Source organism: Drepanopeziza brunnea (assembly GCF_022702325.1).
Source record: "Drepanopeziza brunnea f. sp. 'multigermtubi' strain 214-2 chromosome Unknown ctg9, whole genome shotgun sequence".
NCBI classification, from domain to species: domain Eukaryota; kingdom Fungi; phylum Ascomycota; class Leotiomycetes; order Helotiales; family Drepanopezizaceae; genus Drepanopeziza; species Drepanopeziza brunnea.
The window spans coordinates 1,101,662-1,128,177 of NW_027094072.1; the positions used below are offsets into that span (position 1 = coordinate 1,101,662).

The 26,516-nt window shown below is 49.0% G+C and overlaps 6 protein-coding genes across 6 annotated transcripts; 3 read left to right on the forward strand and 3 right to left on the reverse strand.

The window, feature by feature from the left end:
- Positions 1-290: 290 nt before the first annotated feature.
- L3040_005727 (uncharacterized protein) lies at positions 291-1,900 on the forward strand (the record flags this gene model as incomplete). The annotated part of the gene is made up of 4 exons (XM_007294989.1): positions 291-572; positions 631-1,096; positions 1,174-1,286; positions 1,337-1,900. The coding sequence occupies 4 exons, from the start codon at positions 291-293 to the stop codon at positions 1,898-1,900; spliced, it is 1,425 nt and encodes a 474-aa protein (XP_007295051.1).
- A 2,367-nt stretch (positions 1,901-4,267) lies between these two features.
- Positions 4,268-7,222, forward strand: L3040_005728 (uncharacterized protein; the record flags this gene model as incomplete). Its single annotated transcript, XM_007294988.1, has 1 exon — positions 4,268-7,222. The coding sequence occupies one exon, from the start codon at positions 4,268-4,270 to the stop codon at positions 7,220-7,222; it is 2,955 nt and encodes a 984-aa protein (XP_007295050.1).
- Positions 7,223-12,250: 5,028 nt separating this feature from the next.
- Positions 12,251-14,132, forward strand: L3040_005729 (uncharacterized protein; the record flags this gene model as incomplete). The annotated part of the gene is made up of 4 exons (XM_066154628.1): positions 12,251-12,257; positions 12,600-13,021; positions 13,097-13,978; positions 14,052-14,132. The coding sequence occupies 4 exons, from the start codon at positions 12,251-12,253 to the stop codon at positions 14,130-14,132; spliced, it is 1,392 nt and encodes a 463-aa protein (XP_066011477.1).
- Positions 14,133-15,055: 923 nt separating this feature from the next.
- Positions 15,056-15,974, reverse strand: L3040_005730 (uncharacterized protein; the record flags this gene model as incomplete). Its single annotated transcript, XM_007294986.1, has 4 exons — positions 15,056-15,080; positions 15,139-15,564; positions 15,653-15,860; positions 15,932-15,974. 4 exons carry the CDS (start codon positions 15,972-15,974, stop codon positions 15,056-15,058), a joined length of 702 nt encoding a protein of 233 aa, XP_007295048.1.
- A 476-nt stretch (positions 15,975-16,450) lies between these two features.
- On the reverse strand, positions 16,451-18,001 carry L3040_005731 (uncharacterized protein; the record flags this gene model as incomplete). Its single annotated transcript, XM_007294985.1, has 4 exons — positions 16,451-16,648; positions 16,705-17,092; positions 17,153-17,503; positions 17,562-18,001. 4 exons carry the CDS (start codon positions 17,999-18,001, stop codon positions 16,451-16,453), a joined length of 1,377 nt encoding a protein of 458 aa, XP_007295047.1.
- A 1,215-nt stretch (positions 18,002-19,216) lies between these two features.
- On the reverse strand, positions 19,217-21,054 carry L3040_005732 (uncharacterized protein; the record flags this gene model as incomplete). The annotated part of the gene is made up of 8 exons (XM_066154629.1): positions 19,217-19,395; positions 19,450-19,542; positions 19,593-19,853; positions 19,908-20,114; positions 20,171-20,255; positions 20,303-20,376; positions 20,432-20,753; positions 21,019-21,054. 8 exons carry the CDS (start codon positions 21,052-21,054, stop codon positions 19,217-19,219), a joined length of 1,257 nt encoding a protein of 418 aa, XP_066011478.1.
- Positions 21,055-26,516: the final 5,462 nt, after the last annotated feature.

Here is a 26,516-nt window from a genome sequence, read left to right on the forward strand (position 1 = left end):
CTTTATTCTCACTTATCCTCTCCCTTCTCCCTCTCCTGAACTACTTATGTTCATTCACCTCCAACTGGATACATCTGCAGACTACAGTCATTACAGTCGTTTCTCACCGCTGATACTTTCGTTTTCGACTCCCGTCCTTCTCTCCGGAGACACATTCGCTTAGTCGCCTTCTGCCTTTTCCCATCAATCACCCCAAAAGGAGATTTGTCCCGATTCACGACCATCTAACGACCCCCCTCATCTGCAAACCATCTGAAGAAGAACAAATCACGAGAGAAGTATCGGAAAAAATGAAGGTCGCTGCCCTCTCCATCGGCCTCTTCGCCGCCTCAGCCGCTGCTGCCCACAACCACAATGCGGCCGCGAAACGCCAATATCTGGTTTACAACACCACTATGCCCAACCCGGTCCCGGAGCATACGCCCGCCCCGGAGCCTTCGACCACCTTGGTTGTCTACCACACCAAGGTGTTCACCGTCACCGACTGTCCTGCGACGGTGAAGGACTGCCCTGCGCGTTCCGGCGGCAAATCGATGGGTCAGGTTGTGACGAAGACTCTCGGCGCCTACACAGTAAGAAATGAGGAAGACCTTGGAGAGACCGAGGGAAGACCGCTGACCGGTGTGGTAGACTGTCTGCCCAGTGACGAAGGCCCAATCGGCTGCATCGGCCGCAAGCCACGCCATGATGTCAACCTACTCTGCGGCCAAAGAAACCTCTCCCGGAGGTTACGGAATGAACATGCCGCCGACCGTCCCCGCCGAGACTCCCGGAGCACCCGGCTACGGCAAGGTTCCCCATCCGCCCGCGGGTACTCCCCAGCCCCCATACCCTACTGGCGAGTCGCAATCGACAGCTAAGGGTCCGGTTGGAACTGGTGTCAACCCCAAGGGTGACGCTCCTTACCCAACCCTCTCTGGCGCTGAATCGATCGTGCTCACCTACACCCTTGGATCCGGAACATCGACCACGGTCGTGACTACCACGATCAAGCACACCAAGACCAACACCGTCTACGCTACCAAGCCGGCCGGCGAGAAGGGGCCAGGCTACGGTGCTGGCCCCCCTGCTCCTGAAGTGACCACCACGGTTCAAGGTGAGTGCTGAATCGCATCGAAGCTGGAACGTCGTGTCCAGGCCCTCGTTCTACAAGGCTAATAGGTTTTCTCGCAGCACGTATTACATCCACTCGCTACATCACCATTGTCGCCGCACCTTCGGCCCCTGTCGCCAGCGACAACGCTTGCCTTCCCGTCACTGTTACCGTTACCAAGGCTGTCACTGTTGTAAGCTGATGGTCTCCCTGATGTGCGTGGATCTGACTAACAATACCTAGCCTGGCTCAGGATCGTGCCCCAATCAGCCCACTGGTGCCCCAACCGCCGAGGGATCCATCCCATCCGGACCAGCTGGTGGATACCCTGTCGACAGCGGCCTCGTACCAGTCGCCTCGAGAGTCAACAACGCTGGCCCTGCTGGTCCTGCTATCACCCCTCCATCCAACCCACCCGTTCCGGGCTACCCTGGTTCCCCATACGGTAACAGCACCATGACCTCCACCAAGAAGAAGTGCTCCAGCGTCTTCCCCCCCGGACACCCCAGCTACGTTTCCACGGCAGTCGGTGTTCCATCTAGCACCGCCCCAACCTCTTCCCACGTCCCCACTTCCACTTCTTCCCACGGCCCCGCCCCTACCGGTGGTTACCCCGTGGTGCCCCCTCCCGTCTACCCTCTTGTTGCTGCCGCAAGCAGCAGCAGCATCATCCTCGAAACCTCCACCGCCGCCGGACCTGCCGTAACGCCGCCGGTCCCCGTCATTTACAGCACCGCAACCGTCGTCCCCGTGCCAAGTGAAGCACCAGGTGCCTACTACCCCATGAACCCCCTCCCAGTCTCCTAAGCGATCAAATGTCTCTCTGGGAACACTATCAGAAAGGGAGCCGACCCTTGATATTCTCGTCACTTATCTAGACCCGATTTCCTTTGTTCACGCCCCCTGCACACTGGTGACGAGACGACGTTGGAGACGAGATGGTCGCGGTTGTCTATATACCTCTTCTCTAGTGTACATAAGTCTACACCCCATTACCCGATTCTCACGTGTTTTATATAAGTCGTTGGCTATCTATCTTTTTTTTTTTTTTTTTTTTTTTTTTTCTTCTCTCTCTCTCCTTCTCTTCCCTTTCCCGTTAGCATCCAAATCCAGGATTCAGAGAAATGCCACTGGACTGGTTTGGCGCTCCGCCGTATGCTCCGGCTGCTGGGATGATGACAACGGACGCTGGCGCGCCCGAGGATTTACGCAATGACACGGTCTCAAATCTAAAATAGGAAATCTTTCCATCGGACTTGCCGTCTCTTGTGAAACCCTCGGTCTCACTTATGCTTAAATAAACATCCCCTAGAGCCCGCAGCCGGTGATGTGAGGTGATGTGTGATGTGCCGTGCCGTGATTTCCTGTCCTCCCCTCCGCAATCAAATCAATCAATTAATCAATTCGCCCGCACGGGCTCGGTCGGGCGCCAAGGTGGACTGATGATACGGTACCGGTATATATAGTAGTATTTAGGACCTCGGACCCGTCCCGTCCCTGGTCTAATCTGGTGTTTGTTTATTTATTTATTTATTTATAGTAGGGTAAGTGAGTGAGTAAGTGAGTGTGTGGGTGAGTGGGTGAGTGGGTGAGTGGTGTTGACACGTACCGTAGTAGTAGTAGTACCATTGTCAGTGAGTCGCGTTTGGGCTTTGGGGTGGCTTGTTGCTTGAGGCTGGTTATTGATTATTGATTATTGATTAGGTAGGTATTTTGGGGAGGAGGGGGTGGGGGGGGGGTTGATTTGGAATTGGGTCTTGGTATTGGTATTGGTATTGGTATTGGTATTGATTTGGAATTGGAATTGGAATTGGTGTGTATAATTGGATGGGGATTATTTATTTATGTATGGATTTATGTATGTATTTATGTATTTATTTATTTATGTATGTATGTATATATGTATTTATGTATTTATATATTTATATATTTATATATTTATATATTTATGTATTTATGTATTTATGTATTTATTTCTTCGGGTTGGCCGATGGGTGGGAAAGGGGGGGGGGTTATTTATATATGTGTATGTGTATATATGTGTATATGTGTATATGTGTGTGTGTGTGTGTGATGCGTACATCGCTTACTTTACTTGCTTACAGTATGGATACGTACCGGTATAGATCCAGCTATTTTCGCGTGAGTGAGTGGGTTTTGGGATGGGATGGGATGGGGGTGGGGCGGGGGGTTAATGATGATGGTGATGACGATCGTGGCAGGGGGGGAAGGAGGGAGGGAGGGATGGCGATGGGAGATGGAGATCAGGTGAACCTTGTGTTTACTGTGTTGTCGTTGGTTTCAGTTATAGGAGGAGAGCGGTATCTGATCCTGGTCACGTTTTTGCTGGCTGGAGGATGCCTTATCTTATCTTTGGCGAGGTACGAGGTGGGCAAGGTGGGTAGGTAGGTGGGTGGGTGGGTTAGGTAGGTAGGTACCGTAGGTAGGGTGGTTGTGAGGTACGGAAAGTTGAGGCAATCACATGTTTTCGTTTGCGGTCTTGGGATACTTTATCTTTCTGCATCTCGTAGATTTATGTATGTGTACCGTATGACTATCTACCTAGGTCAGCACTTAGGTCACTAGCTCCCTTGGCTTTGGAGCGTGCATCACGGACTTGGATCTCGTGCACCGCCTGCTGTCAGTCAGCCTGGCTGGTTGCTTGGTTTAGCGGGCTGGCAGAAAGATGCATGTCGAGGAGATCGTCGACTAGACACATATATATGGGAATCAAGAAAGGAAGACAGAAAGACAGAAAGAAAGAGAGAAATATCAGCAACACCCACGCTTCTCCTGCCTTCTTGAGAACGAAGAGTTGTTGATGCGTGCTCATTGATCGCACTTGTACGTACGTACTTGAGACCTGAGTCGAGGCTCTCGGTTCTCTCGTCATCGTCAACTCTAAGACGTCAAACGCAAGCAGGCAAGCCAGCCAGCCCCAACCCCCTCATTTCTGTCCAGCACTGTACCGCAACCGTCAACGACGACGGATATATTTGTATTGATTTGGTCCCTCCATATTCATTCGCTTCTACTGTAAATACCGAGCCTTGCGTCACAGACACAACTTCATATCTTTGCGCCCGGAGACGCCCTCCGTCTACCCTTTCAACACGGAATTGATACGCAACTATACACCACAGCACACCATATAGCCCTCCAAACAAATTCACGATGCATCGCCCCGCGGAGGACCTCAGCGATCCCGACCGCAACCTGGCCGAGTCAACGGGCCCGTCCGACACTCCCGAATCCCTCGACCTCGACCTCATCAACGAAGAACCCAATGAGCTGCGCGTGCATACCCCCCCTCCTCGACTCGCCGCCCGATTCTATCGCCCGACCACCAACCGTCGCAAGTCGTCCGCCGCCTCCTCTCGTCGCAACTCAGTCTCCTCCGCACACTCTCACCAGTCGCAACTGTCCGGCCGTCATGGAGGGCCGCAGAGCAACTACATCGCCCAGCACCTGCGCCGCGCATCCATCATCGAGGACCGGAAGGCCAGGCTGGCCGATAGGGCGGCGCACGCGGAGAAGGTGCGCCTGAGGGCGGCGGTCGCGAAGGCCGCGCCGCGGAGTACCACGAACAGCGAGGAGAGGGCCCTGGCCGCGCAACATGCCCGAGAGAAGAACCTGGCGGAGATTGTCGCGTCGTGCGCGGAGGAGGTCAAGCGGGCCAAGGGCATTGCGGAGAGCATGAAGGAGAAGAGAGAGGCGGAGGGCAAGAAGTTGAGGAAGGAGATGGAGGAGAGACTTGCCGAGGCCGAGAAGAGGCGAGAGGAGATCCTCAATCGCGCGCAGTCTTCGAAGAGGGGGCGCTCTCTGAGTCAGCCGCGGAAGAGCCTCTCACCCCTGCCCTCGGTCTGTGAGTCGATCAGCGAGGAGGTGGCGGCTTCGAGGATCCAACAGCAGTGGAGGATCCATCGCAAAGCGAAGGCGCTGAGAGAATTTGCGTCTCTGGGTCTCACGATTGACAGCGTCCGTGAAACCTCGTTTGAGGACGTGGTTGATCTACTGGCGCAGGAGAAAGTGCTGGTCAGCACTGCACAGATCCTGCGGATCTGCGGGCTCAAGGAGGGGGAGACGGGCTCCGTCAATGAGATGACGGCCGTACGCACTTTCCTGGGCGCGTTTCTCATCCTCGGGCACCCAACTCAAGTCCTGAGCGGCAAGGTGGATATTCGAGAGCCAGAGCAGGTGGGGGGATCGCCGTCCATGAGGAGAGATGATCTAGCTAATCCACAGTTACAGGAGCTGGTAGCCAAGGCTCGAGATCTGCTGATCTCTTTTGAGAATGTTCTATCACGACTGAACCCGGCAAACAGCTACACCCCACCTCCGGGGCAGCTCTTGACCCTGTCCGAGGTCTACGCGACCTTTTTCAACGCTTTCATTGCGTGGAAAGCTAGAGACTCGACGACCTTGATCGATATGATGGTCCTGCAGTTCGTGGAGCTGGACTCCATCTGGCAATCCGTCAAGGACAGCACCGAGGAGGCGGTCACTGCTTCGTACCGAGATGGCATTCGCGAGAATCAGCTGAAGCTCATGGTGCGAATCAAGAGGCTGGCTGGTGCTCAGCAAGGTAAGAAGTTGATTACGGATGCTATCCGGGAAGCGCGAAAGGTCCGGGGAGTCAAGAAGCCCGTTGGAGATTCGCGCCCTCGAGCCGCCGAGTCTGTCGAGCCAGAACAACCCGTCCTGGCCGATCTTGCAGCGTCCGAGAAACTAGTCGATTCGCACTTGCAGACTCTCACGCCACCAGCCACGCCCCGAAAGTATCAAAGTCCGCATGCCGACGAGCTTCGGATTGCCCGACCTATCCTTCCTCCGAACAGGATTGTAACGCACGAGGTTGCGCTCAACCGGGAGTATCGGATTGACGAAGATGCTCTCCAGGAGAGAAACGCGATCATGCAAGCAGTCTTTGACAAGATGCGCCAGGAGGTGGCGTCAGGGAACAGCGATATCTGGATCCTAGCCATGGCAGAGAACATCAGGACGCGACTTCAACAGCTTCTCAAAGAAGGGAATTCCATGCACAAGCTCATAGGCGAGGCCCTCGACAACGAGGTCGTAGCTACAGAGCTCCAGGCGGGGTCTTTCTCCTACGAGAAATTCTTTTCCTTTATGGCTTCGCTGCTTCCTCGGCTCTGTGCCCCGTTCCGTGACGCAGAGATCAGAGAGATCGTCGAGGAGAAGATGCAGAGCGGAGACGTGGTCGACCGTCTCCAGGCCTTGATGCACGGCATCGACCTGATGCAACTCGATTACGCCAACTTCATGTTACAACAAGCAGCCCCGGCTCTGGTCAAGAACGCCGCCGAGTACGAGGCGTCGATCTTTGGCCAGATCCTGGAGCAGACTTCTAGTGACCTACCGGCCACCGAGAAAGCGTGGAGGGAAGCCCGGACGAAGGTGGTGGCCGAGCATGCGCGAAGAGACCCCGAGATGGTCCACTTGGCTCGAGCCCGCCCTACCCCTGAAAAGATGTACATACAGATGCTTGTCGACGTCTTTACTACCCTCGACTACTCCAGCCCTATCCCAGAGACTCTAGAGCTGGACTCTAAGCGGATCACCCGGATCCGAGGCGACATCCTGCGTATCGTCACCTGCGGTGCGATCCTGCTCCAATGCAAGAACATGCTGAAGCGAGACGTCCGCAGCCAGTGGAAAACGGAAGCAAGCCGCATCTTCTCCGTGCTCGAGAACGCCAAGGAGCCCGAACAGGCCCGTCACGGTATCCAAGCGGCCCTCGAGTCCTCGCGCAGCATGCCCGCCGCGACCAAGAACCACATCAGGGATCTCGTCCTCCGCATCGTCACCACCTCGGCCGCCATCTCCTCGGGGACCACGGAGCTCCGCGATCCCGTGACGCGATTGCTGATGACGAGGCTGCGAGGCCACATCTTGAGTCGGCTGGCGGCTCACACGGAGAAGGAGAGGGTCAAGAGCGCGAGTACCGCCAGTGAGAAGCTCGCGAGTCTCGGCCTGCCCGAGTTTGTGCACAAGGTCGGTGCGATTGTGGAGGAGATGGGGCGGGTGGGAGCACTGGATCGGCAGAGTCACGGGGTGTGGTATGAGGGGATCGCTCAGCAGGTGGAGGAGGAATCGGAGGCAGCGTAGGGTTTTTTTTTTTTTTTTTTTTTTTTTTTTTTTTTTTTTTTTTTTTTTTTTTTTTTTTTTTTTTTTTTTATTCTCCTCTACGTGTGTGAAGCCAGCATGACCCCCTTGTTTTGTTTTTCTCTTCTCTTTCGCTTCGTTTGTATCCATGGACGAAAGGGCGTTTTGGGGGGTGTGGGAGCGAAAGGGGGGGGGAGGTTGTCTAGGCTGGGCTGGGCCGGGCTGGATAGAGTTCTTGGGGGGGTTTTTTTTTTTTTCACGGGCGGGCGGACGGGCGGGCGTTTGCACTCTGCTTTCTTTCACGGACGGGACGGGACGGGACGATACGAGACGACGGGACGAGACGGGACGAGACGGTACGATAGATAGATTGGTACGGGACAATCGGTTCTGGGAGGACGGACGGATGTATGGATTGTATGGATTGTATGGTATGGATAGGATGGGATGGGATGGGATGTATAGATGTATGGATGATTACAAGTCGTCGTTTTCTTTCTTTTTCTCTTCTTTCCTTTCCTCTTCTCTTCTTTCTTTCCTCTCCTCCCTCTCCTCCCTCTCCTTCCCTCTCCTCTCTCTCTTCCCTCACCTCTCTCAACTCGTTTGCACTTGGACTTTGACTTGGACTTGGACTTGGACTTGTCCTTGGGTTTAAGACGGTATCTCTATCTTGTAGCGCGAGGCTTTTTGTTGGTGCTTTTTTGTGTGTGTGTGTTTTTTTCTTTTTTTTTTTTTTTTTTTTTTTTTTTTTCTTTTTTTTCTTTTTTTTCTTTTTTTCTTTTTTTCTTTTTTTCTTTTTTTCTTTTTTTTTTTTTTTTTTTTTTTTTTTTTTCTTTTTTTTTTTTTTTCTTTTTTTCTTTTTTTCTTTTTTTCTTTTTTTCTTTTTTTCTTTTTTTCTTTTTTTCTTTTTTTCTTTTTTTCTTTTTTTCTTTTTTTCTTTTTTTCTTTTTTTTTTCTTGCGAGGTTGTGGGCTTGGAGCTTGGAGCTTGGGTTTTGGGAGGAGGATGGTGGATGGTGGCTGAGGGGGAGGGGGAGGGGGAGGGAAGGGGAAGAAGAGAGGGGCATATATGTTGAGTATATATATATATATATATATATAATTTGGGATGGGATGGGATGGGATGGGATGGGATGGTTGTAAAAAAAAAAAAAAAAAAAAAAAAAAAGATGCATATTTATATATGTTTATGTGTGTTTATATGAGTTTATGTGTATTTATGTGTGTTTATGTGTGTTTATGTGTATTTATGTGGGTTTATATGTGTTTATATGTATTTATGTGTATGCCTTTTTTTTTTTTTTTTTTTTTTTTTGACCGCTCCGCTTTTTTTGTTTTCAGTGACTGGTGTACGGTTTTTTTTAGGGGGGGGGGGGGGGGGGGGGTTAGCTTCTTGTCTGTTGTGGAGGATTGGAAGGGTGGAAGGGTGGTTGGTAGGATAGGTGGAAGGGGAGATAGGTAAGATAAGAGTGAAAGAGAAATATAGAAAGGAAACGAGCGAGCGAGCGAGCGAGCATATTAGCATCCTTCTTTTTTTTTCCTTTTTTCTTTTCCTTTTCCTTTTTGAAGAAGAGGGATTGGGGGGGGGAAGGGGGTGGACGGGAAGAGGCAGTTGAATTATCTCCATGTCTAGGTAGTTGAAGGCAGTCGATTCTTGAATCTTTCTAGGGCTTGGGTAGGTAAGGTATGGTAGGGAGGTAAAGTAAAGTAAAGTAAGGTAAGTAAGGTCCTCCCTCTTCTTCGAGCTTAGGAGAGAAAGGAGCGGAGAGGAGAGGAAAAGAAAAGAAAAGAAAGGATAAAGAAACCGTTTCATCTATACACATATATACATCGAACACTACCCGGTGTACTACGTATATCACCAATCCTGTCTTCGAGGAAGGTATGCATTCATTCTACTTGTTACCGTCAAGCTTAGATCGTCTCTTTTTCCTTTTTTTTTCTTTTTTTTTTCTTATAGTTGAGCGAGAGCTGACTTCCTACCTATGCTTTGTTTCTGCTCTGATTGACTCTCTCTTGAACTGTTAGGTATGAGATAGAGTCGTCTCGTGGTTATGATCTATCTTCTTGTTGTTTTGTTTAGATCAGAGGGTTGTGACTCTTTTTTCTTTCTTTCTTTCCAAGACTTCTCTTATAGTTAAGCGAGAGCCACCTTCCTAGCTATACTTTTTTTCTGCTCTGATTGACTCTTTCTTGAGCCGATCAGTATGAAATAGAGTCGTCTCGTAGTTATGAGCTATCTTCTTATTGTTTTGTTTAGATCAGAGGGTTGTGACTCTTTTTTTTCTTTCTTCTTCTTCTTTCTTCTTCTTTTCTTTTCTTTTCCTATGAAGACTTCTCTTAAGCCAATACGTATGAAATAGAGTCGTCTCGTGGTTATGATCTATCTTCTTGTTGTTTTGTTTAGATCAGAGGGTTGTGACTCTTTTTTCTTTCTTTCTTTCTTTCCAAGACTTCTCTTATAGTTAAGCGAGAGCCACCTTCCTAGCTATACTTTTTTTCTGCTCTGATTGACTCTTTCTTGAGCCGATCAGTATGAAATAGAGTCGTCTCGTAGTTATGAGCTATCTTCTTATTGTTTTGTTTGGATCAGAGGGTTATGACTCTTTTTTTTCTTGAACTACCCCCCCCCCCCATGAATCAATGTCGGACCCAGTTCAGCTCCATGAATCGTACAGCGGTGATCTCTGAATTGCTGAAAACCCTGCCGACTCCGTTGCACAGGCTAAATACTGGCTCGAAGATACTTTTCAAGGCTGAATGAATCCTTGTACTACGTAAGTTGATCGGTTTGAGACCTGGTGAGGTACAGTAGATCCCTTGCAGGATTATACTTTCGACATGTATTCATGGGGGAGTACAGTAGGGAGTGGAGGAAGCTCTCAGATGTAGAGAGTTCTTGGTGCCGAACGAGAGTTTATGCATTGGCCGTTAGAGGTTGACTGTTAGAGGAAAGTAGCTGATGGCTCGTAGTGATAAGTAGTAAGTGCGTATATAGAGCTTTTGAGGTGAACGTGATGATGGAAACAGGTGGTGCAGGGTAGTAGCAGCAGTAGCAATGATCGAAAGAGATTGTGATGATTAGATTGAAGGCAGGCAGGTGGGGGGGGGGGGGGGGGGGGGGGGGCTTGGGGTTTTGAGATTGAGAGTTGAGAGCTGACAGTTGAGAGTTGATTGAGAGTTGAGAGTTGAGAGTTAAGAGTTGACAGGCTAGAGAGATGGATGGAGAAAGAAAGAGGTGGAGCTGATCGGCGAGCGAGGCTGTATAGGTAAGCTAGCTAAAGCTTGGGTAGGAGTAACCTGAAGCATGTTTGTTTCGCATATGTAACAAGTACATAAATACTATAAAGTACTACGCAGATCGCATCGGGTGAGTAAGATAAAACTTTAGAGCCTTCCTGATCCAATTCTCTACCTACTACGTCGCAGGCGTAAGTATTACCCCTCGAGGGTATGGAAAACAGGGGGTTTAAAGTGGAAACTAAACTTTTAAGGCACCCTCGAAGGGTAATACTTAGGCCTGTACCGTGGTAGCTTTGTTTCTGCATGTCTTCATACCTACCACGGTACAGGCCTAAGTATTACCCCTCGAGGGTGCCTTAAAAGTTTAGTTTCCACTTTAAACCACCCGGTTACCCTACCCTCGAGGGGTAATACTTACGCCTGCGACGTAGTATGTCCTTCAACAATATCACCAGATATACGTAGTAGTACTTGGCTTAGCTTGAGTGAGGCACCTTATTTTAAGCGAGTACCTACCTCCGGAATGATGAAATACGAATGTCTCGGGAATTAAAAATCAAGAATTAAAGCTTGATCTGGCTCGTGAGACTTGGCTACCACGGTACAGGCCTAAGTATTACCCCTCGAGGGCGTCTCGAAAGTTTAGTTTCCACTTTAAACCCCCTGGTTACCCTACCCTCGAAGGGTAATACTTACGCCTGGGACGTAGTACGAAACTAGACTTTTGAGGCACCCTCGAGGGGTAATACTAACGCCTGGGACGTAGTAGTCAGCAAGATAATGCATCGAATTATACTGCGAAGAAAGTTCGGCGGTGGTTCGGCAAAAATAAGAACACTTTATTAATCAATCGGCCACCTTATTCCCCCGATCTTAATCCGATCGAGCACGTTTGGTGGCACCGTAAAAAGAAGCTTTATTAAATGTTTCTCGACGTTGCAATCGACAAATCGGATTCAGAACACGCAAGGCAAAGGATGGAAAGTTGTTTGCAAGCTGCATGGGATACATTGGATCAGTCGTTGTTTGATAATTTGTGTTAGAGTATGCTAGATAAAATTGAAGCTTATATCGCGGCCGAAGGCTGGCATATTAAATATTAAGGTCCGTGCGCTTTCGAATAATTGGCTTAAAAATTGAGAAGAATAAAGGGAGTCCAAAGAATAAAACAGTGTTTTATTTTTACTTTTGGGATTTGTAATTACTGAGTAATTGAGAAGTGATAGCTGAATGTCTAATGTTGATTTTGACGTTCTCGCTTAAGTGGCCAACAGCAGTTGCCTAGTACTGTAGCCATTATTTGTCGAGCGAGTTAGCTAGTTAGTTAGTCCTTGCTGTTATTGTTGTTAACCTATTGCAAGTGGTTGGTTTCATTTCAGAGCTCGGGCTCAGCGTTTATATGGGATCTTTTTGCTGTGTGTATTGTGTTGTATTGTGTTTATATTGTGTTGCGGCTTTCCATGGGTGTTTTTGCATGTCTATCCTCCTAATGTGTCTATGTCTTGGTAAAGAAGACCTACTAGGTACGTGAGGCTGCGTATGGTAAGTTGGACTTCTGTCGCTCTCGTCTATATAGGTATATGTATGTATGTATGTATGTATGTATGTATGTACGTGTATCTCTTTAACGTATTCCTCTTCAGCTGGCGTTTCTCTCGCTTCCCCACCGCTTTTATGGCTGCGGAACAGGAACAGGACCAGGACCGCAGTTCTCACTTTACTGATCCGATATATACGGAGACGGATGAAAAGAGCGATAGATGGATGCATGCTAGCCGAATGGGAGCTCGATGCTTGGTATGAGCCAGCCCTACCTAAGTGTTTCGTTGTCAAATGACGCTGCCCCTTGTGTCCGGGCAAGGCCGGATTCAGGCTTTAGCTCTGACAAGAGCGAAGCTGGAGTTGAGGCTGTAGATGTATTGCTTGTCTGCCTGCCTCCTGCCTCTTTCCTCCCCTCTTCGGTTCAAGTAGATAATTCATTCTTTCCTGAACTCATACAAGGAAAGGCAAGGTAAGATGGTACAAGTCTTCTTCAATTTTTCCTCTCTTTTCCCGTACATCTCAGCCTCTTCTCATCACTTAGCCTCACAAATTATTACAAGTTATCCTCAAATATATTCTAACCTCGCTCTTCAAAAGTGTCTTATCTTCTCGGAGGACTCGTCTTGAATCTAAACTCCCGCCCTAAAGAGTCTTGTGCCCTCGAACGACTGTCGAAGATCAATATCATCACCAACCCCAAGTACCAGAAGGACGGTCTCAAGTCCTATGCCTACCTTCTCAACGAGTGGGGTTTCAACCCTACGCAACCAGGTCCATATGTCCAGATAGCGGGCCCGTCCAACTCGGGACACCAAGGTCTTCTCAGTAAGCTGGGCAAGAACTCTGCTCGGTTGCTGGTCAAGAAGGTGGGGGTTTCTCGAGACGGATCATCTGTTATCACCGAATTCGTGCCTGTACGGGACCAACAGAACGAGAATCTCTACCACTGCACTGTATCGATTGGGACTCCACCTCAGACTCTTGTACTCCATTTCGATACAGCTTCGGCTGACTCGTGGGTATGCGAACCACTCTGGCTCACATATTGCTTCTTGTGCGATTGGCCTCCCGATCATTTTGCTCATTATTTACAGGTCTGGTCTACAGAGCTCAGCAAGAATATGCAGTCTGCAGCCAAGTGTAATGGACATGAACTCTTTGACTCCACCAAGTCCTCGACTTTCACGAAAATGCGCGGCAGTACCTGGAAGATCACCCATGGTGACCACTCTGCCGTATCTGGAATAGTCGGTACTGACACCGTCGTCCTCGGAGGGCTAGAGGTCACTGGACAAGCCATCGAGCTGGCCAAATCGTTATCGGAAAGAGTCGCTCCTGGCGTTGGTGATGGAATCCTAGGCCTCGCTTTTAGATCGATCAACACTGTGACACCCAAGGCTGTGAGTACTCCAGTCGAGAACATGATCACTCAGCCAGACATCCCTAAGGGTGCAGAACTCTGCACTGCGAAGATTGGTTCCTGGTGTGACGCCGATGAGCCGGACGACGAGGGGGCTGGCTTCTACACCTTCGGTTACATTGACCTACCGACCGTGGAGGCGTCCGGCCAAGACATTTACTATACTCCAGTCGACAGCTCCGATGGATTCTGGACTGTCAGCTCCGGCTCCACCATCGTGAATGATACGGTAGTGACGAAGGGGGGAAAAACTGCCATCATCGACACCGGGAGCCCTCTCACACTTGTCTCTGATGTCGTCTGCCAGGCCATCTACGGCTCCATCGAGGGGGCCGTCTATGATCCACAGGACCAAGGTTGGGTATTCCCTTCCATCACCACCCTTGACCAGCTTCCAACTGTGAGTGTCGCTATCGGTGACAAGCAGTTCACCATCAACAAGGAGGACCTGGGATTTGCCACTACTTCAAACAGCACGATCTATAGCAGTATCCAGTCACGAGGTGATATGGACTTTGACATCCTCGGTCATGCCTTTTTGAAGGGGGTCTATGCTGTGAGAAGACTCCCTTCTTCCTATCCGCTGTTGTCTGCTGCAGATAGATCTTGCTAATGATCCGATCCTGCAGATCTTCGATCAAGGCAATCGTCGTTTTGGCGCTGTTGAACGACCGCAGGAGTACCAGGACATGGGTTTTGTTTTGGCTTGAAGCAGTAGCTGTTTTTGGATTGTTGTCGTTCTTGTTGTATTCATTTACATCTAGCGAGCTGTAGCGTACACGTGCAAAAAAGCAAACAATCTATATACAAGGTCCTCTCTGAATCTTTCCTTCCCAATCTCCACACTGGAACAATGTAAACAATTTCTTTTTGAATTGACTTGTATATCTATCATCTTTCAATAAGCATCGAATGCCAATAGTTTTTTTTTTAAAAAAAAGGAGGGTTTGTCGAGAAGAGCAGCGTCGACATCGTTTAAAATATACCTACCTACTTCGTCCCAAATCCAAAACCAAAACCAAATCCAACCTAACCCCGACGACGACACTTTCTTCTTCTTCTTCTCTTTTCATTTAAATGAACGAATCGACTCCAGGTCACGGTCACCCACTCGTCGAGGCTTTCCTCTTCCTTTGACAAGTCGAGTAGCTGGTTGTGGGAGGTACGTACATATCGATTGAAGTAGCATTGTGTGTGTGGTATGGGTATGGGATAGGGATAGATGAGATATATATATATATATATATATTCATACCCTCGATTGATCAGATCTATCCTTCGTATCTGCTAGGAATCGAACGAGCGTCTTTGATTCAGAGAGAACAAAGTTTTTCATCTGGATAGATGTAAGACAAATGTGGAGATTCATATCCTGTAGCTAGCTACCTGGCTCATAACGCTTCCGCCCGCCACCCAAGAACGAAATCGCCAAAACGGCTACTACCATTCGCGAGCGATTTTCAATGACCGGTTAGGAGGCTGATATTCATTCGCTGTGGAGATGGGGCTCAATTTCAACTTTAATTTTTCATTCTGTAATAATGATAACAAACGAATGAACTCCGTGTATCCCAGGTGTGCGTGACTGATCTTTATACAGTAAGGAAACATGCTCCATGCCCATCCTCGCCCTCTACTTCCTGTACCAAAGTCTAGTGCTACCAGGAGTCAATATCAACCAAATTTCCCGCAAGCGATCAAAAGGTTGGGACTTACATCTTGGTGTGTCTCATCTTCTTCTGCAGCTGGAACATGCCATACATCAGCGCCTCCGCCGTGGGCGGGCACCCAGGCACGTAGATATCCACCGGCACAACCCTGTCGCACCCCCTCACGACACTGTAACTGTAGTGATAGTATCCACCCCCATTAGCACAGCTGCCCATGGAAACGACCCATCTCGGCTCCGGCATCTGATCGTAGACCTGTCTGAGCGCGGGGGCCATCTTGTTCGTCAGGGTCCCGGCGACAATCATGACGTCCGACTGGCGCGGGGACGCTCTGAAGATTATACCCAGGCGGTCCTGGTCGTATCGGGGAGTGGACAGGTGCATCATCTCAACGGCGCAGCAGGCGAGTCCGAAAGTCATGGGCCAGAGGGAGCCTTGACGAGCCCAGTTGGCCATCTGGTCGAGGGTTGTCCTGTCGGGGGGTCAGGTCGGCAACTTGCTTTTGACTACACTTCCACCAGGCCCTCCCAAGTCGCATCGTAGTGGGGGAAAAAACGTACAGCGCGTATTGCATAACGCCCTTCTTGCCCTCCTGGCTAGGCAGAGGGACCTCCCTCCTCTCCTTGCCCGTCACGCCTATTATCGGTGGTGGCGAACCGGCATTGCCAGAGACATTTTGTGGTGTGAGACTGGGACTCGCGGTCTTCGAGGAGGAGGAGGAGATGGCTGCGATAGAGCGGTAGGGGATGAAGGAGGATACTGGTTTGGCTGTACGTAGAAAGATGTTTTGATTAGCTTCTTTTCTGCAACTGGGAGCTTCGAGAGGTGGCAATAGGTACCTCGCAGAGCCAGCGCGGCTGCTGATCTCGTCGAGGACAACATCTTGTCAATAGATTGAGGTTTGACAAGAAAGAAAAGAAAGGAAACGGGTGACGAGGCTGGGATTGGAGAGGCGTTCGTGGGGTTGGTGGCTCTGAGCCGTCGGCCTCAGTAAATGTTAACTGTTTGGGTATTGTAAAGGATTCACTCTGATTGGCCAATTTATACTCACGTGAGCATCATAGCGAAGTGCGAGATAGCAAAGGATATATCTAATCCATCAATATTAGTGAATATTACCAATTGTTTGGTGCAAATAGATAGTTATTAAAATTTCACGAAGACAAAGACAGGCCCAGGCAAGTTACAAGTACGTGTTCAATTTTCACTCCTCCTAATCAAGCTCTATCAAATCCTAGCGCTTTTGCTACACATACTAGGAGAGAGGTATATACCAGAAGCAATCATTATCGGACAAAACAACGCCCCTGCCAGCTAACGGCCATCACCACCACGAGTTTTACCCCTGGGCGCCACCCCTAGGCACCAGAGCTCTTCGAGTTCTCCCCCATCAGCGCGTCAATCTGAGCGTCTACCTGCTTCTCCTCTTCAGCAGCCTCACCCTTGGTCTGTTCCTTTCCGGAACGGCCACGAGGAGACGGTCGCTCATCGCTATCTTCCTCACTGCTGTCACTTCCGTGGAGACTATCACGGTTGGTCTGGCGACTTCTCATCATCTGGAAGGTATTAGTACAGGGTGAATAGGTATAGAGTAAAGTCGTAAGAAACGTACCCATGATCGAACACCACCGATCAAACCCAAACTGTATCCAGTGGCGAAGTCACTACCAGGGCCAGGGCTATCGTTTCTGGGGATCTCCAAACGGCGACTGAGATGCGAAAGGGCCGATGGGCTCGTAAGAGAGCTAGCCTTGGACGAATCATCAAAACTTGACATACGAGCTGGGGATCCAGGTCTGCTAGCTTGCCAGAACTGTCTCAACTCCTTGCCTAGCTCTTGGCCAGTAGTTGTCCAGTTCGATCGAATAGCCTCTCTCATTTCTGAGACGTGGCGCTTGAGGTCAAGCTCATTCTTCTTCAACCATGATACATTAAGCTCTTGACGCGAAGTGCCACGCTTGAATTGACGAGCAATGTACTTCTCGTAGTCTCGAACAATCCTGCCAACACAATTAATACTGTTCCGATTGGCTTGCAGCGAGAACCACGAGGCAACTTACTTGGTGATAATTCCAGTCGTGCTAACACCTTCTGTTCTCTGGGTAACCAAGAACTTGCCAGCTTCCTTGATAGGCTTGTAGATGTCGTCTCCTTCGTCGGCACCGTATGGAAGATCATCGTGTGCAACATAATCAAGCTTGTGCTCTTCCAAGAACTTGGGTGTGACAATCCACGGACAATCCTCAATGACCTCATCAACCCATCTGCAATGTCTGACTGTTTCAGCGCGCTCTTGTCCAGACAATACAGTCAAACCCTTGCGTTTATGTGTTTCCTTATCTCCCGTTACACCAACGATCAAGTACACGTCTGGGAATGCCTTCTTAGCTTGCTCGAGTTGGCGCATGTGTCTAGTCAAGCGTTAGCTTTTAGGTCCCGATGATCCAATGGTGCCCAACTCTGACTTACCCTAGATGAAACAGGTCGAAAACTCCGTCGGCGTAGACCCGAACCGCTCTACCAACGGGAGCCGGGTTGGTTTTATACCCAACGGGATCCGTCAGCTGTCCCAGCGGTGGTGGTGCCATCGCCTCTGGCTTATCCTCTTCCCCATCCTTGGACTTCCTGCCCTTGCGTCCAACGCGTTTCTCAATGTCGGAGCTCCCTTCGGTACTTTCGGACGGCTCTCCGGGATCGCCATTGACTTTTTCGTGGGTCGCTGACCTGAGTCGTTTGGGAGCAGGAGCATTGTCAGTGGATGAGCCCTTCTTGTGCTTAGTGGTTTCTGGCGCTGTAGATTCTCCATCCTCTCCGGAAGCATCTCGAGACGACGGCTGCATAACTGGGTTCTTCGTCAAGGTACTCGTTCTCTTCCGCTTGCCGGATCCTGCTGACGATGGCGAGGACATGTTGCTTGACGTCTGTCTGGGTGCCGACGTGTTCTCGGACAAGGAGTCTCTGATTGACGCAGGATGCTGTTTGACCCGGAATGCCTAGGAAGATGAGAGTCGCAGTGTTCCACGGGTTTCTGGAACAAAGTGGGAGTTCAGTCGCGGGTGAAAGAAAGCGGGTGGTGATTGAGTGTAGTCGATGAGGTTGTGTAGGACGACAAGTTGACAAGTAACCTGAAATCAGAACTAGCACGTTCACAAGGCAAGGCAAGGCAAGGCAGGGCAGGGAAAATATCAGAGCTGGGGTGCGACCCTGGTCAAGTGAGTCCGGAGGATCAATGCGGCTCGAGGTTGAAAAAGACGAGACAAATGGTTTTGTGTTTACTCGAGAAGAGGATTGAATTGTTAATTGCACCCGCAGAACGTCCTGTGTCGATTCTCGTAACGACTTAGTAAGGTACGTGGACTTTCATCCACGCCGTGGATACGTAGAGGATAGTGGCGAAGGTACGGAAGTACAACTACTTCGCCCTGCCTTCCTTCCCTAGCACGCATGCATGCTTGCCGTGCCCTGCCCGGTTTATCCCATCTATGATCCAGCAAAACGTCATATGTCACGTGTCGAGCCCCGAGCATGCGACTTCGCATTTCGCTGGGGATCTAGGGATGCTGACGCTCATATTTTTCTTTAGTATAAACATGGCATGCAAATGGCCATCCAAGAGTTAGTACCAGTTCAACATCACCTCAAGCTTACAGGATAAACCAAACAATCCGAAATATCGAGACAACTATGTTTGAAGTGCCAATTGGGCGCTTCTTCATTCAGTACATGCAGCAGCTGTCCTTATTCTAGGCCTTTCCTTCCGTGACTGAAATCTGATGCAAAAGAAAAGACACGAGAAAATCGCTGCGTGATGGAATTCGTAATCCGGAAAATAACGGGAGGAGACAGTAGCGCCGCCCAGTATTCCGAGTGTTGCAATGCGAGAAGTGCTCCGGCATCCTTAACCTCCCGTTCCTCATGCTATCCTCCAGCCCACCCACTCATCCAGTTGAGAAAATAAGTTATCCGTGAAGCTATATCCGGTAGTGTCATTCAATCAAACACTTTGCGGCTTTTCCAGGCATTTTGTGTAGAATAAACGTATGTCCAGAAACACCTATCTCCCAGAATGCCGAGGTGCAGCAAGCTTGCCGCAAGCTCTCTCGGTCAAAGAAATTCTGCTGGTTCTACTTCGATGGCTTGGTAGTCTTCTCGTCTGAATTATCGGCAATACCCTTGTAGTTTGGCTCGGAATCGCTGATCTTCTCTGGAGTGGCCGTGGTCTCAACCGGCTGTCCCCTAGTGACTTGGCTGGCCAGATCCTGGTCCTCCTCGCTGCGGTCGAACATCTCGGTATCGTCCGAGTCTGTAAGGACCTCAGTGCCATCTCCAAGAAGGATTATACGACCACGAGGGTTACCTCCGATAGACTTTGACTTTTTGTCCATGTCAACATCATACCCGCTGTCGCTATCATCAAAGTTGTGGTGAACGCCCGGGCCCCGGAACTCCGCTAGTCCAATGATTAGCCCAGTTCTGATTAGACAATAACAAAATACTTGCCATACTCGGGAGGTGCACAAGGACCGTCTCCATTGGCTACTCTCTTCGCAATCTCATCGTACCACTCCTCCTTGGTCTTGCCGCCCAGAAGTCCGATGATGATAATGGTCATGTTATCGCAGCCAACACCTCCGGTCTCGGAGCTGGAAGCAAGACAGTTGTCCATCATGTTCTCGCAGATCTTCGAGAGGTCTTGCTTGGCAGCGATTCCGCGCCGAACAAACTCGACAACTGCTTGGGAGGACTGACAATCCCAGATACCTGTGGACAGTGTTAGAGCTATTTGAATTAAAATTAAATTACGAGACGGCGTACCATCACAAGCAACGACCAAGAACTCATCATCAGGAGAAATATTGTGAACGGTGACGTCGGGGTAAGCTGTGACAATCTGTTGCTCGGGAGCAAGCTCGGCGCTCTTCTTGAACTCAAAGTCACCAATGGCTCTGGACAGAGCAAGATTACCGTTGACTCGTCCAAAGTCAACGAATCCACCGGCAGCTGTAATTCTTGCCTTTTCGCCTGCAATTCAGTAAGCAATCGCGTCAAGGCATTTGCCCTCTAAGTCGTGTGCCTACCTTCATTTTGCGGCTTGTGATCGAACGACAATGGCTTTGCTCTGCCCTTGACACCTAAAACACTTCTAGAATCACCAGCGTTTCCCTGAAGAGGTCAGTCATGGCCCGGCCGACTCCACAGGTACCACCTACGACAAATATCTGAGTTGCCGAGACGATAGCAACGGAAGCTGTGCATCCAGAAACCTCTTCCTCGTACCGTGGGTCTGCAAAGCACGAGTCAGTTTCCTATAGCCCCCAGATAAGTGCGGGCTTGCTGACCGCTGAGGATTGCCCGGTCGGTTGCCAAAAATCCATCCTTCAAGGCCTGCTCCAAATCACCCTTCTTGAAGGCATCCTGCTTTGCGATAATGGGATGGATATTCTCGCCGGCGAATAGTGCCACCTTATCTCCTCCGTGTCCATCATACACTCCAAAGAATGAAAGCCTCGATTCAGCGTCCTTGGGTTTCGTGTTCTTTTTGTCCTCGGCCACTGACTGCAGGTCGAGCACAGCAGCATGCGCATCCTCCATACTGATTCTCCATCCTTGCATCGAAGACACACCGTAGATCAAGCGATCGTCGCCACCATTCTCGGAAGTCTAGTAGAGCGAATAAGTCAGCACCGTGAAAACAAAGATTGTAGGATTGGAACGCGCTGCAGGCTTATCCCCGCAGCACGAGAGTAGATCCAAGGGAGTCGAAAGTTTGGCAGACGATTGCAGAAGCGCACTCAAGTAAATCCTGCTGGCGCACTGGTTCTGACAGAATCGAAGATTATAATATGGTCGGATATGCAAATAAAAGCTAGCTAGCGGGCTCTTGCTGATGATGCCGGACGACGAACGATAAAAAAGGAGTGCAAACCTTGTCGATCACCGGTTCGGACAGGGTCTGACCCATCTTGCTTGGTGCCTGTCTTTCTGTCTACCTTATCCTTCCTCGCGATGTCGGAGGGCGGTGGTGGACAGCAGGTATTGGGGCTTTGTGAAAGGAAAATGACGATATGCGGGGTTCTGTAGAGCTGGGAGAGGGAACGCTGGGATAGTAGAGCGCAGACTATCTATGCTTTTGCATCAGAGGGAGGTTTGTGTGAGTATTCTTCTCGATTGTCGATGTCCGGTATATGAAGATTTGTTCGAAGTCGCGTGAAGGAAACTCGGGCTGTTGAAGGATCTCCCCGAGAGAGAGAGAGAGGGAGAGAGATCGAACTAAGGCGGCGCGCGCTACCGAGGAAGCGCTAAGCGGCAACAGTCTTAGCGCGTAAATTGCTCAGTGTGTTGTTTGTGACGTTGGGAAGAAGGTATCTCCGTATATATATACATATATAAAAATATTACACCATGGACGTTTGACTTAATACAGGTGCATAGGTACAGCAAGTAGTATTGGATTCCTATCGCAAGCACTGTCTCTTCATTTTCATCGTGAGTTTCAATACATCCATTTTATCTCCATGCCTGATCGTGACTGTGCGTCCAGAACCACTCACTACTGTACCGGTACTTATCAACCACGAAATCGATACAGCTGGCGCCCGTCAGGCGCAAGCTTGGGTCTGTTGATGATCCTGATCCTGATCCTGATCCTGTCAGTGGCAGCGCTGCCGCAGCGTCATCGAAAATTCACGTCAAGGCCATCCTTGCAACGTTTTCCTCTCGGGGAGAACTGGATCTCCGGTTTTCGTTTCGGGCTGGCCCTCGCCACCGGTCTCTGATATCCGAGGATCTGGTTGTCCGAAACGCAAGCTTCCAAAAATGAAGCTTCAGCAGACAGGATCCGAGGTATGCGGGCGAGATACGGTACGCGGGTTGGTAGGACAGAGAAAGCTACGTAGCCCTTCCCCCTCCTCTTCGTCCGAGCTTCAGATGCCATGCACGCCTCCGTAGAACAAACCAAGCCCAACGTTTCAATATCGTATCCTGCAGTGCAATGCAATGCAATGCATCAGTGCAGAATTTTCTTGCCTCGCCCTAAAAACTTGAAAACGTTACAATCGCCAGTTTAGCAATTGCTGAAATATCAAACCATTCCTCTGAGCTAGTCTGAATATAAGACAAACACCGTACACCACAAGATCCTCCCTCCCCTCCGCCCTCCAACCCCGCAATAGCACTTCCATTCCAATAGAAAAATACACGATTCTTTTCGAATAGAAAAGTCATCCAACTAACCTCTCCCCCGACCCTGCCGAATATATCCATGGTATATTTCTCGACTTCGAATCATGGGAGCTTTAGCGAGCAAGAAGGAAGTAAATAAACCGCCTCCCTCCTCATTTGCACGAGTCTTGACCTGCTGAACCATGACAAAAATGATTGAACGGAGCGTAATCAACATATGGACATCCAGATTCCTGATATGAAAACATCCGAGTTCCTATCTCAGGTCCCCTTGGGAGATTGAGCACTCATTCACCCCTCAAAGACTACAGTAGAAATAAAGATGCTCCACAAATGTGAAATGAGAGAGGAACTCAGTATGCCTTGAATGCTACGCATTTATATGCCTGCTATGCTCGGTACTATTCCCTAATCATCCCTCGGCAACTTTGCAGTCCCCACAAATAAGCATTGAGCAGTATTTACACTCCCAAGGTGTCCTGTCAGGCCTGGGTTCCAATGGCTCTTCTTTATCTATAGCAGGCGAAGATTCCACCATGTCCTCAGATCTGGTGGGCGAGTTCGCATCAGTCTCTGCTGGGTCGGCAAACTTGATTGTCTCGACGCAACGGTAGCACTCCTGCCCCTCCCTTGGGAAAAAAACGTTGGGTGCCGTCCATTTGTGCTCACATCGCCACCCCCAATTCCATCCACCTTCAGATACAGCGCTGCCCAATGCATCCTTAGTATCGTGGGAATTGCCATTTTCGTCGACGTCAATCTCACCGGTCTCGTCTGCGCCTTCATATTGCCGGGAACATATACAGAAATTGTTTAGTTGGAGACATTCCCAGCAGAAACATGTGCCGCAGCGACATCTGGATAGTTTCAGCACCTGTGAGTACATGCGCCTCACGTCTCCGAAATACTTACACTACAAGGTCACATCCTCCAATTTTTTGGATACCTATCGCGCACTCAGGGCACCGCTTGAAGTCCTCTTTCTCTAGTATCTCCCCAGTGGTCGCTTCGAGGAAATTTTCATGCGAGGATCGGCATGAAAGGCAAACCAAGGCTTGACATGTTGGACATGTAACATTACCCACCAGACGGGGCGTATCAACTTGCATAGGGTATCCACAGTCGTAGTTGTCAATCAATGCTTCGGCTTGTGGCACCGGAGATGCCTTCTTTGGATCATAGAAGAGCCTTGGAGGGATGAATGTTGAGCAAGTCGGATTTGGGCAGTAAAGTGGGTTCTGTGTGCTGTGCTCCACGAATTTCGATTTGTAGTACTCGACCTCTTCGATAGACAGCAGATCATCGACGAGTGCCACCGGTATAGGGACACAGCATCTTACTGGAATATTTGATGGATCCATACAGGACAACAGGAACCATTCCTTGATACAGCTGATGCAGAACTTTTTGCGGAGACACTTATAGCATCGGAAGGGAAACTGGTCTTCTCCAAAATTCTCCATGCAGATTTCGCAACCCTTCTTCCTGCTAACATGATCATGGGCGGGCCGTGAACCATCTGAGGAGCCTGGCACATTGGTGGAAGTTAGAGAGGCAATGGATGGATGAGATGGTGGAGATTGAGCTTTATCTTGCTGATTCGCCGTTATCCCAGCCCGGTTCGGTGACGGAGCCGGAGTGGAGGGCGGAGAACGAGCGTTATTAACTGTGTGCATTGTGCACACCTAGGTAGGGATGATACAGATGCGATGGCTGTGATAAGTATGTAAGTACAGTACAGATGAAGTTGGCTGGTGATCAACGAGCGATAGCGAACGAAATATGAGTCCTGAAAGAGTCAAACTCGACTCTCAAGGAAAGGAGGAAAGATATATACGATCATAGATTGGAATTGGGAAGGGCCAGGGCAGCGATCCAGGTTGAAGAGGAGGAAAGAACGACAAACAGGAGAAGAGGGAAACGAGGGAAAGGACACAGAAGCAAGCGGACGGAAAGTAATGGGGAGGGAGTGAAAAGGAAAGGAGCTTCAGATCAACGCTAGAGAGAGAGATATGTAGATAGATGATATCTTCAGTTTATATTCCAAGGATGCATGGAAGCCAGTCAGTCTTGTTGTTGCTTAGGATGCAGATTTAGATGCAGATGTAGATGTAATCATTTTGTACTGCAGGTAGTTTGACTGACTAACTGCCAGTCAGCTGTTGTTGTTGTTGTCGTTGTTGCTTGGCTCGGCGCCGAACTTCAACCGATCATCGACGGGTATCGATTAATAGTCAGCGCACTGACTATTTCCGTACTTTACTCACTGATGCCATGAGAGAATTGATACGCTTGCAGATGGACCGATATCACGCACATCATCTGGAAAAGGGCTGGCGGCCGCGGCATAGAATTGTAGTGGTGGCAAGGTAGTTAACATAGGTAGGGTACCGGAAGTTTTTTAACCGCAGATGTGGTGGCTACTAGCGAGTTTGCAGCGCCCAACTTTGTTTGTTCTTCAGAATTGGGCTTCGAGGACTGAGTGAGAGGTCCGTAAAAACACCTGCATTTTCCTCATGCACAAATACAATGCACAATTAAGACCTGGCGAATACATAAAAAAGAAAACCAAAACCAAAAAGAATCAAAAATCAAAAACCATAAATCCCGAATAGAGTGCAGATACCGTATCTTCTCTTCATACTTGTATTCCTTCCTTCCTTCCTTCCTTCCTCCCTTCCTTCGAGCTCTTCTCCTACCATGGCCGCCCTGCCCGATCCCAGGTCCTGGCCGGCTTTGGCTTGTACACCGGTCCAGGATTTCCAGAAATATCCCCCTAACTTAACCATTCAACAGGTTGGCTCGCATGTGCTTCCAGCTTAGCCCTCGTTTCCCAGTATTTACTCTATAAATCCAAGTCGTCGTTGTTTAGCGTTTCAGTTGAAATAGACATTTCCAGGTCCTCGAGGGTATTCGAATCAATTACCTTATCGTATGCAAAGCGTAATGCCTTTTCCGGGTCTTTTGACACTAGTGACTCGGTATAATTCAAGATATTTTTTTTCGTTTGTTCTTCATAATCTCTTACCATCCTCAGGGTTAGAAAATGGGAACTATACTTTGCTTAAGTCTTTCATCTTTTTATTATCTGCCTCGATAGCACAAAACCATAAGTATATGTCGTCATACCAGCCAGCAGGTCTATTTACTTTTTAAATTATTAGTTTCGCGTAATGAGTAACAATTTAATGAATGTAAATCCACTTACCTATTTGAAAGCCATTTTCTAATTGTTGCGGCCCTTTTTTATCGAATTTCCCTTCTTTACCAGGTCCTCTACTCTCGTTGATATACTAAGCTTCTTTTCATAATTCGGGTAATTCGTATAAGCTTACATTATATAAATTAAGTGAAACTTAATTCGAGAACAGATAGATAACCGATAACTTCTCTTCAGCGCCATTAAAAAAGAAAGCTTGAGGCTAGCAAGATCGAGCAAATAGATTACGATAATAGCATCATTTAAGAAATAGCGAAATAGTGTTCAAGGTTTGTAAGTCTTTCGATCGTGCGAAAGGTGATAGTAAGGAAGGTGATGCTAAGGAAAGTGATGGTAAGCAAGGTGACGGATTTGATCTGGAGTGTGCAATGGGGGACATATATCTCTTTTCTGTAATGTATTTGACCATATTCATTTTACTAACTTAGTAACCGCATTTGAGATTTCTACGTCGACTGTAGATAATCGTGCGGCTACCGGTGATACCGCATAAACTCATCAAAGTGGCGCACAGGGCTGTTGACTCCATAAGATCGACGCACTGTCTGTATTGGCAAAGGCTCGACTTCTAACTGTTGAAGATATATTGATTATAGCTCCAGCATCATTTCGAAGTCCATCCACCGTGTTGACTATTTTAAATAAGTGCATAGCGAGCCGTGCGCGGTGGAGACGGACAGCGGCGAAAAGTAGCCGATTAGCAAGAAATGATAACTACCTAGGTAAGTACCGCATAAACTCGACAGAATTGGCGCCTAAGGCTGCCAATAACGTCTAATCTCTGTTTCTTGACTGATCGGTGCGTTGCTTGCGCAAAGGCTTAGATGGACTTCGAAATTACGCTGGAGCTATAATTAATATTCTACGTATCTTCACCAATTACTATCCCCCCCCATGAATGAAAGGCAGCATCCCAAGGGTGGCTCGAGCCAAAACACAGCAAAAGTGTACCCTTGGAATCCTGCCCTACGTATATCTATGGGGGCAGTAGAAGTCAAGCCCTGCCTAATACAAGCAATGTG